The sequence below is a fragment of the Babylonia areolata genome, chromosome 4 (assembly GCF_041734735.1).
Source record: "Babylonia areolata isolate BAREFJ2019XMU chromosome 4, ASM4173473v1, whole genome shotgun sequence".
NCBI lineage: Eukaryota > Metazoa > Mollusca > Gastropoda > Neogastropoda > Buccinidae > Babylonia > Babylonia areolata.
The window spans coordinates 19,276,236-19,288,110 of record NC_134879.1 but is presented as its reverse complement, the minus strand read 5'-3'; the positions used below and the strand labels follow the sequence as shown (position 1 = coordinate 19,288,110).

Genomic DNA, 11,875 nt, shown 5'->3' with positions numbered 1-11,875 from the left:
CTTCTTCTGCATTCATGGGCTGCAACTCCCACGTTCACTTGTATATACTTGAGTGGGCTTTTACGTGTATGACCGTTTTTACCCCGCCATGTAGGCAGCCATATTCCGCTTTTGGGGGTGTGCATGCTGGGTATGTTGTTGTTTCCATAACCCACCAAATGCTGACATGGATTACAGGATCTTTAACGTGCGTATTTGATCTTCTGCTTGCGTATACACATGAAGGGGGTTCAGGCACTAGCAGGTCTGCACATATTTTGACCTGGGAGATCGTAAAAATCTCCACCCTTTACACACCAGGTGCCGTCACTGTGATTCGAACCCGGGACCCTCAGATTGAAAGTCCAATGCTTTAACCATTTGGCTATTGCGCCCGTCAAAACTGCATTTCAAGCATCTACAGAGAGCTGTTGTGAGTTAAAGAATAAATACATTCTTTAAAAAATAAATAAACACAACATTTAAAAAATAAATAAACAAAGGAAAACAATTATGAGAAATGTCAAAGTTCAAGGAACATTAGAAAATTGTAAGCATTCACGATCATAACTTTAAGTGAGATTTTGTTGTTTCCATTTCTGTCGAATGATACTGATCCTTACACAACAAAATAATCTATCACAATATATATTTTAATATAAAAAGAACATATTTTCATGGAATGCAAGTAAGTATAAAAGAGAGAGAGAGAGAAAAGCATAAATCAGTGAATTAAACCAATTACTTCAAATGTGAATGATAGTGAATTGGATGACAATGAAAACCATTGTACTTTTATTTCTCAGTTGTAATATAAAAAAACAACAACCGACAATGATGAATCACAACCACCTTGGGAAATTCAGTATTTTCCTGCAGCACCACCACCTTTGGAAAAAAAAACCCAACAAAACAAACCACCGCAGATCAGGCACAAAAAAAGCAGAGCATACAAAAATATTACACTCAACGTGACACAGAAATGTCAAACTTCTCAGGCTTGTAAGTGTTTTATTCCCTGTTCACCGTTCAACCAAACATTAATGAACATTTGTATATACATGCACGGAAAAACACATCTACAGAAACATATGCACATAAACATAAGAGATTTAAGCATTTGTGTGACTTTTCAGGACTGATTTACATTAGTTAATATATGTGTTTCATCCCTCAAAGTTACAACTGATCATTTACAGTCAGTTTACATAATAACACAACACAACAGCAAAGGCAGAATCAAAAAAAGACTGGTCTTTTCCAACACAGTATACTGGTCCTTCACAGACCGATGAAACATGCAACTTAACAATGGATCTTGTCTTGTCTATAACCCTGTGGTAATCCCTGTACAGGGCAACAATCCAAAAGGGGTGTGGGGGGTGTGCTCTAGGAGACTGATGCCTATATATGACCGTTCAGCCCCCTGGTTCAGCCAGGGGAACTCAAGTTCCTCTCATCATCAGTCAACAAAAAAAAACAACAAACAACCCCCCAAAAAACAAACAAAAAAGAAACCCGTCCCACAGCAAAACTGAGCTTGAGGCTTGCAGCCAGGCCTCAGTCCTGGTCTTGAAAGCCTGAAGGGAAATGGCTGGGATGATGTGGTCTGGAATCTGGTTCCTCAAACGGATAGCTGAAGGGAAGAAGGGGTGCCTGTGGGAATCAGTGCAGAGTAGACGACCTATAGTTCCTCTGGGTGGCCTCGGATGGTTTTACTTATCTGCACTAGAGTACCTTCCCTGGGTGCCACCTCAACTAAGTCACCCATGATACCAGCCGCCGTGGCGAAGTGGTTAGCGTCGCGGACTGACGGCTGGGAGGACGCGGGTTCGAATCCCAGCGGAGGTGGGTTTTTCGGCCCGTGGCCGGCTCCTACCCAGAGTTGAGTGTGCTGTGGGCTTAAATGGGGAGACTGGGACCACACAGTCGAGTGTCATCCACTTCAAGGATGCGTCTTTGGGTGTGTTGCTCTAATTACTTGACCAACACTGCAAGTGTCTGTATCTCTCGGGCCTGGTTAACGCCGGGATATCATTATGACAGGAAGCGTAGAGTACAGCCTTGTCACGCAGTCCCAAACCAAAATGGACCTCCATAGCAACATCGTCATCATCATCGTCATCCTTCTCCTCCTTCATCGTCATCAATATAAACAAAATAGTCTCAAAGTCTGTGGCCTTTCATGCCCTGCTCTCATGGTGACCTCAGTTTCGATGCCCCTCCACTTCTGTGCTTAGGGTGAGTCCTGTCAATGTCGTCAGTATCGGCGGATTCGTGGGGGGCTGTTGTTTGAGGGACGTGGTGGCGGTCTCCACTCTGGTAGGGACGCTCACTCAGTCTGGCTCCGCGACTAAGCCATTATTGTCGTTAGTAGGGGGCTTAGTAGGTGGTGTCCTAAGTACGTAAAATCAGAACAGGCACCACTGAACACCACCGAAGTGACTCAGCAGCAGTGCAGGGTCTCCTCTGGTGTGTGGCCTCCAGGCGACCTAACATCGATGGTTCCCTGTGGACTGCCGACGCTGGAACTGCGACGGACGAACCCGGGTGCAGCCGTGTATGGGGGGGAATCTAAATGAGCGGCGTGGGAGTAATGCCACTGAAACGGCGCAGATGATGGGGCAGCAAAAAAAAAAAAAAAAAAAAAAAAAAAGTCACCCATGATCTTATACATCATGGTGGCCTTGGAATAAGTGGATATGTGTTATCACTCACTGACACATTCAGACATATATTCATATGCTACACAGCTGTAAAACAGAGACAGAGAGAAACATCAAACACACACACACACACTGACAGTCACCATACAAACCAGAGTTGGGTAGAGAAGTGATGCACAAAATAGAGAGCTAGAAAAAAATGAAGCACTGTGAGCAAAAGAACACACAAAGCTCAAGATTTTCACAGAGAAGCACAAAAACCTGATTAAAAAAAATCCATAACAACAAATGTATCAAAAACAAGTTCATGGCAGTGGCTGGAACATCAAGTGTGGACGGAAGACAGAAATTTTGCTGTAAGTCTGAGGCAATCATTTGTAGTCTGAGGTGAGATCGTCACTTCACCGCTTTCTCACAGACACTTCCACACAAAGACACTGCAACAGAAAGCAACAGAAACAGTTGATAGTTGTCCATTCTGCAAAAACACTTTCAGAATTCATCTTTCTTCCTCAACTAATTCAAATTTTGAATAAATAAAATCCACACGTAAATGTTTCAATACCTGGTTGACATTCAGCATCAAGCCTCCTTTAGAAAAAACAGCAATTCCGATGAGGGGGAAAAAAAAGCTTACTCAAACTCTCCCTACAAGATAAACATAAACATCTGCTAAAATTTGGTATTATAAACAATACTTGTACAGTCTGTAAACTGGTAGCAGTATTTCCTCTCATCTCTCATAAAACAATTTCCACAACCAAAACCAATGAAAATAGCAGCAACAGATCCAAGAAGATACTAATTCACCATAAGAAAAAAATAATATATAATATGGGTGTCTAAACAGTGGTGGTAAAAACAACCATCATACACACAAAAGCCCACTTGTAGATATGAGTGAATATGGGAAGTGCAACCCACAAACAACTCCCCCCACCCCCATCCCACTGAAAAAACAACTCGTTTTTGAATAATGTAATGTTAGTTATCTTTTTCTATACCATACACTAATAACTGTCTTCTTCTCAACTACACAGTATCATAAGCATTCTGAGGGTCAGTGCCCACAGTCATGAATATGGAAAATTACCAGCAGTCATCTCCACCCGTACTGATGAGGTGTTTGTCATCAAACGTGAAGCGGACATTGGTCACATGGGCTGAGTGGCCCACAAACTTCTTGTGTGCAGCCTACAGAGCAAAGTTAAAGCAATGTTAAATCAGGTAAGCACACACACACACACACACACACACATGCACGAACGAACATGTACACACACATGCACACACACACAAACATGCATATGCTTATGCTCACATAAAGTTCTAAAAACTCATCAATCACAAAATATACATACCATCTTCACAAAGAAACACAAAGAACAATAATTAAGGTTACAAGTCCAAGATATATCACCTAAAACTGAACATTAAAAAAAAGCTCGTTCACACACACACACACACACACACACAAACAGAGAACTAGTTACAGCAGCAAAATAAAAACTATCTGGTTTGGAATCACATGCCTTTGTCTTTGTAAAACAGAACAGAAAAAAATTAAACAATTAGAATGCAATGTCATTATAAAAGAAAACAGCAACAAATGCCTGGTGGTTAGATCACTGGATTTTCAATCTAATCGTCCTACTGGGCTCGATTTAGGTATCAGCACCTGGTTAGTTAAGGGTGGATATTTTTTCTGATCGCCCAGGTTAATATATGGACAGACCTGCTGGTGTCCTAACCCCCTTTGTGTGTATACACACAGTAGAGATACCATAATCCATGACAGTGTTCGGCGGGTTATGGAAACACCAACATACCCTGAACGTACACCAACATGCCCTGAACGTACACCCAAAAATGGAGTATGGCTGTCTCAATGGCAGGGTGACAACAGTCATACATGTACAAGCCCTCCCATGGATATGCAAAAGTGCAGTGCCAAAAATGCAGATGGAAAGAAAAACACAAAGTAATACAACAGCACTGAAGTGTATGCCTCATTTTTTGATAGAGAACTCAGGAAAAGAATAAATTCGAGAAAATAAAGAAACAATAAAGTAAACGAATAAAAAAGGACATTTCATTTCATTATAAAAAAGCTATAAAGGAACAGTTATGAATCAATGTATCTGGTCATTCAGTTTGTGATCTGTACCACATATGCGAAGAATAAAATGAATATCCATGCCATACAGTAGTGCTGGGAAACACTTTTTAATATATTGTTTATGAAAAGTAGCAAAATTATCAAAAGAAAAAGAAAGCAGAAAAGGAAGAAAATGGGTAAATAAATAAACAAATGAAAAATAAAGGTTGCCCCCCTTGCCCCCCCAAAAAGCAACAATACAAAAATCCAGCATCTTTTTTTATAATAATTATGTGCCTGGTAATAAACTTGTGCATTTTAGACAGTATCACTTTAGTTAGTGCAAGAAGCACAATGAATAAAACTGAAAAAGGAAAGAAAAAAAGAAGCAATACTGTTTGAATCTGGAACCATATCTTAATCAGGAATACATATGAGCAGATTCAAGCGCGCGCACGCGCGCACACACACACACATGCGAAAGCGTGCACATTCACACATATGTTACATACATAAACACACCAAAATACTTGTGCACACACACATCACATGCATACTCACTCACAAATGCACATGCATATGCGCAACCACAATAAAACACACACACACACACACACACACACACACACACACACACAGAGGCCAATCTGATTTTTTTCTTTCTTTCTTTTTTTTTTTGTGTAGATATTTTTAACAAAATCTCTGGCTCTCTGATCAACAATGGACATGAAGTGATTAATTGACAAGGCTTCGTGATGGGAGGAAAAAGGGGAGGTAATACAGTTATTTATTCAAGATATCATTTGTAAATGATAATATGATAAGAGAGAAAGGGGAGAACATGATGGGATATCTCACATCAATTTCATGCTATCATATGATTAATGAAATTTTTAAAAAGCAAGACTGGGAAACCTTAATAATGTTTTTGACCTGCTATTAAAGGACCCTGGTTTCAAACCTGTGTCTTCTGTTATGTAAATCAACACTTTACTAACTGTGCTTTTGCATGTCCATAAAATTATTTCTATTCAAGAAACAATGGATAAGGAACAATGCAAAAATAAGAAAGATGAACCTGATATTTATACACTATAATAAGCAAATCAAACAATTTTAAGCTGCTATTGTTCAACTGAAAACAAAAATCATGCCTTTTATACTTTTCTGACCATGTTAATCCAGAAAGATGTAAAAGCATTTCAAGCACACACAAGTCAACTAGCCTACAAGTATTTCACACACAAATGAATAAATTTGATCCTGGATAATTTACAAGCCTTTCAAGTACTTACATGCCCTACCCCACCTCCTAACCTGCATAGACTTCATATATTTTTTTTTTAACCGCTAATGATTTTCAGTGTCACTAATTTGCCAAAATTAAAAAGAAAGAAAGAGAACATGTATACCAAAAAATAAAAATAAAAAAAGGGGTGGGGGGGATAAACATTTAAACTGGCCAGCAGAAACATTCATACAAAGGATAACTTTCAGTATTCATGAATACTTTTCTTGTTGTTGTTGTAGATTGCTTTTTCTTCTAGTTTTGACTCCCATTTATATGATACATGATAAGTGACAAAAGCATGTGTTAGTTGTGCAAAGCATGGTCACTATATTTCAGTTATCAAAATGTTACCAATGATGAGCTTTTGACTTTTGTGGACAAAGGAAGTTACATAGCAATGAATGGTGATGCTGTTTCTTCTTTTTATTTATTTTAGTTATTTATTGAGACATCTTGCTAAAGCGCATATTCTTGAAGCTCTATGCGCTTTATAACAGCACTAAAAACGTTCACTCAAACATCCCCTCACAAGCATATGCATATAATTTGAAACATAGGTAAGAGAGAACAATTAAAAGAGGTCATGTCATTGATTAAATCAAGACATGTATCAGATATAAAAAGAAAAAAAACCGAAATAATGATAACAACAAAAATGTAGATAACTGAAAGACGCACACAAGCACGCATGCGCATACACACATACATACACACAAAACACACACAAACACACACACGCATGCACCGACAAACGCACGCATACCCAGAAACACAACTCACGCACTCACACAATGACACACACACATACACACACCTACAGGCACATACACACATGAACACAGATCAACATTACATGATAAAACACTTCCTGCTAAGCATTTCCATGAAGAAACATTGTACTTAACATATATAGATCAAAACCTGAAAGATGAAACAAATATTCTCTCTCTCTCTCTCACACACACACACACACACACACACACACACACACCTTTTACCTGATCTTCAGTGTTAACAGTTACAGGCTTTCAAGTCTGCTAGGCAAGAAAAAATTGCAAAGCACTTCTTTGAGGTGGAAAATGAGAAAGAGTGTGGATCAAAGTTTTCAGAAAAAGTGTGGGTCAAAGTTTATAGTGTTTATGACAAATGTTTGGTATGCTGTCCAGTAACAGCAAAAGATTTATTTTCTTAAAAGAATGATTTTCTAATCTCTTTTTTGATGGCACGTTTAGCATAAATTCTTCAGAAGCATATAACCAAGACAAAAAAAAAGTATCTTACAGACACCATGAGTTGATAACCAACCCAAATAGGGAGGTGAGTATCAATGAGAGGACAAAGATTTTCAAAGTGAGGACAAGTGAACAACAAAGAGCATCACATCAAAAGTGAAATGCAGAAAGGGGGACATTACACACACACAAAAGCAACAGGTAAAGCCAGTGATACTAAATGCATAAATGGCACAAAAGTCAACCACACGTTTAATAAAAGAAGTACATTAGAATAAATGTGCAAAAAAGTCTTGCACTTGAACTGCCACTACAAACAACCTCAGCTCTGTGACTCACCTCATGCTGATATTTGTGACATGACAGGAAAACACAAACATGCATCATCATCCACACACTGTGGCAGGCATGAATATATCGCCCATGCATAAAAACACAAGCTGCCCAGCACAGACAAACAATGTTCACAGCCCAAAATATAATTCCATGCAGCTTTGTATTTTCAAGCTCAAGCTTTATAGTCAGTTTGCATATATGAAAGTGTACAATAATTGAAATATAACATCAATCGAAGGATAGTGTTGTTGATTTTATATATGGTTAGTTAAAAACATTCACATATTCGTTATTAGATTTTGAATCATACATATCTATTTGCTCATGAATCAAATCATGTCAACACACATGCAAACTGTGTTAATACTTCAGATACATTTTCATAAGAAATGCAAAAGAACTTACAAAAGAAATGTGTATTAAAAAAAAAACCCACTCAATAATACACACACCCACCCTCTTTCATGCACATATACATGCAGAATGGATAAAAAGTTATTTAGAATTCAGTGAGTATAAACTTAGAGTGATATAAAAAAAACAACCCAAAAAACCTCCACAAGAGAACTGTAAAAAAATGTACAAAAACATGCTGGCATCATGATACAAAAAACACTCCAACAAATATCACACAAGCATTCACGTGGACAAAATCACACTGATACTCACAAACTTGTCTGGACAGGGAAAGTCATACAGTTTGACAAAGCCAAAATCATCTCCGGTCACCAGGGAGTTGCCCAGGTGTGACAGGTGGGCGCAGTTGATGTCCGCCTTGCTGGAGTCTTTGGGCCAGATGCCCAGCACTTCTTTTCCCAGAACGCTGTGGAAAACGCAGCATTCACTATGTACGTCATACATTTTATCAATTTAATTCATCGCCATATATAATCAACGTTTCATCACCATTCTTACTGGACTCTTTGGGCCAGGTGATTGGGACTTCTCTTCCAAGAATGCTGCATGCAGTTATAAATCTTTATTTTGCTTGCCTCTACGTGAATCTTCCTTCTGATGGCATGGAACTTAACTAATATAGGAAACAGTATGACTGAACGACTGACATGAATAAAAACAGTGCTAATGTGATAAAACAACCCCCCTCCCCTTCCCCCCAAAAAACCCCAACAAAACACACACACAAACAACAAAAACCACTTCCGTACCTGGTCCAGGTATTCCAAGTGATCTTGTCGATGACAGCTTCATCTTCCACAAGGGTACCTGCTGGCACTATAAACACCTGGTTGGTGTAGGCACCTGTGCTCACCTGAAACAATGCAGGTATCCTCTTTTATTGTATTGCATTGCATTGCATTGCATTGGATAACTTACGTTGCAAGAGATTTCTATGAGTGAAATTCTGGCTACTCTCCATGTGGAGAGCAGTCACATATGTACAAACAGAAACACACATACACACACACACATGGGCAAGCACACACACACACACACACATGGGCATGCACATACACATGCTTCCACACATACACATAAACATAACACACACACGCACACACACACTGAGAAACACACACACACACAAGCAAACAAACAGATATACATTCACACACACACACACAAATATACTTCACACAGACATATACACAAAAACAAACATTCACACACACAAACACACACAAAACACCAACAAACAACTCCAAACCCAAACCCAACTGACCCGAAGGTAGTGGCCGTCAGCAGAGAAGTCCATCTGGATGACGAAGCTGGGGATGCCCTTGCAGTAACCAGCGCGGGCCAGGGTCGACCCCTGGCTCAGGTCGTACAGGTCCACACAGCAGTCCTCTGAGCCCACTGCCAGCAGCTTACTGTTGGGGCTGAACCTGTACAACACAGCATCCACCCACACACACTGTGTGACTCACCGTTCACATCACTTCAACAGTCAGCACAGCACAGCATCAATCTGTGCTCAAATCTTCATTCCAGCTGACTGGTTTTTTTTATTTCATCATCTGATAATAAGCAATTCATCATTTCCTCCTTTTCAGCAGACATTTTTAATATCTGATCAACCTTACCAACAGGAAATTTTCTTTCTAAAATTACGTTTAAATAACATACTTACCGTGACCCACTAGTGCAGACTCCGGCAGGGGTCTGACATTCCTGTCCTGTGCAAACTACTATCCGCTATACAAAGAATTTTTCATGAAATATGACCATGTCTCAAAGCATACAAACATACAGAAAGAAAAGTAACTCTGTCACAGAATGCATTTCTGTAAAATGAAACATGTACAGTCTCTCTCTCTGGAATTGTATGTTTGTCTTCTATGAACTTACTGTCAATGAATAAAGCTGAATACATCAAGCAACAAATGAGCTTAGCACTGCCTTGGTTATGTTATCTAAATTCACAAAAAGATTCTACACTTTTAGCTTGGAGTGCATAATAAGGGTAGCAAAAAAAAAGAAAAAAAAAGAAAAAAAGACAATTGAATGTATTATGGTATTTCAAAAATGTTTAAACATCAATGCTCTTTTTTCTCTTTGTCTTCCACACCCACACACATAGACATACATACACATACCCACCGTTCCCCCTCCACACACACAACATTACCTGATATCATTGATGGGTGCAGACCGGTCTCGTTTGCGACCCCAGAGTTTGAATCCGGCAGCGGTGAGCACGACAAACTCCCCGGTCTTGAGGCCCACGGCAATCAGCTCACCATCAGAACTGAACGATGCTGATCTGGCTGCTCCCACCTCCAGTTTGGCCACCATCGACTGCACAGGGAAACAGTGTTTTAAGTCTATGTGCTTTACACTTGTTTAATTACGTTGTCATGTACATACATGTACCTCTCCTTTCTCAGATGAAATACAACTACAAAGAAAGGTTAAAAAAAATAAAAATAAAATACAAAAAACGAAACGAAAATCAAACCCCAATCAGAATTAGAACCAGAATAATTTTATTATCTCAGCAATATAATCTAAATGTGATGAAGTTGGTGACACATTATACAAATTACAAGCAGAACAGTAAAATTTGGCATAGAATGTAAAAAGAACCATACACACAACAGGGTCACAGCAAAGCCAGTCTGATAAAAACTTCACCTTTCCCCTATCAAAAACACACACACAACACACAAACAACCACACATACACATATACACACATACATAAACAACCACACAAAACAACCACACACACACACACACGCACACACACACACACGCCCATACACACATACCCAAGCACCCATTTTGCCCATGCACTCACCTTGTTCTGGAGGTCCCAGAGTCTGAGGGTGTTGTCGAAGCCTGCAGTGAGGTATCTCAGAGAGGAGGGGTGGCAGTCCAGGGCCCACAGCAGACCCTCTGCGTGCGCCGCCATGAGGACACTGATGCTGCCAGACTTCTCGTTCACCTCATAGATGTTGTTGTCCCGCGTTCCTATCAGAATCTTGCCCTGCGCCGCACAAAGTGGTCATACCTGTGTAAACCTCTTCATTGTTGTCTTTTTTTTTTCATTTCTGAAAGCTTCAGCTCACACATTTGCTGGTTTCTGCAAGTGGGAGTTTTAGATGTGTAACTGGTTTTGTTTTTTCTGTGTATGTTTATGCAAGCAAACATCATCTTCACTGTCTTTTGCATTGGTCACAGCTCCAGCTGATACATTTGCTGATTTCTATGAGTGGGGTTTGATGTTTCTTGCATTTTCTGATTTGGTAATCATTTAGGTCATCATACTGTGCTTTTAGGGGTTGGTGGTTTTTAGCTTTGTTTTTTTCCCCATAAACCATAAACCCTGAGAAATACAGTGAACCAATTTTCTGTGTGGCTCCCCAAAGACTCTTCAAAGAGTTAAGGAAGAAGAAGAAGAAGAAGAAGAAGAAGAAGAAGAAGAAGAAATCATAACCATCAATATGTGTCATGGGATACACAGTTACACAACACAAAGAGGCGATGCACTTTGCCTGGTGACTGACTTTGAAGCGACAGACGGATTTGATGACGTCGGCCTTGCCTGCCGATGACTCCTTGAGGGGGAAGGCCCTGCACCGCTTCATGTCCTGGTCCCACAGCTTCACCGGACCACTGTCTTTGGACCTACCGTGTCACACACAGCACATAACAATAATGATAATGATAATAATGAGGATGATAATAATAATAATAATAACAATAATGATAATAATGATAGTGATGGTGATAAAAAAGATGATAATGATGATGATGATAACAACAACAACAACAACAAGACAAAGAACAACAACAATAACGACATCAAAATG

At 39.5% G+C, this 11,875-nt stretch overlaps 1 protein-coding gene across 1 annotated transcript in view; it reads right to left on the bottom strand.

Moving 5' to 3' along the window:
- Positions 1–2,639: 2,639 nt before the first annotated feature.
- Positions 2,640–11,875, bottom strand: part of LOC143280926 (echinoderm microtubule-associated protein-like 6) — a 41,483-nt gene continuing 32,247 nt past the window's right edge. Inside the window, exons 28-35 of the mRNA XM_076585710.1 lie at positions 11,570–11,690; positions 10,861–11,049; positions 10,190–10,359; positions 9,284–9,446; positions 8,769–8,872; positions 8,272–8,425; positions 3,739–3,839; positions 2,640–3,082 (exon numbers count right to left, since the gene is read on the bottom strand). Coding sequence (XP_076441825.1) covers positions 3,058–3,082; positions 3,739–3,839; positions 8,272–8,425; positions 8,769–8,872; positions 9,284–9,446; positions 10,190–10,359; positions 10,861–11,049; positions 11,570–11,690 — 1,027 coding nt within the window. The 3' untranslated portion in view covers positions 2,640–3,057. The remainder of the gene's footprint in view (positions 3,083–3,738; positions 3,840–8,271; positions 8,426–8,768; positions 8,873–9,283; positions 9,447–10,189; positions 10,360–10,860; positions 11,050–11,569; positions 11,691–11,875) is intronic.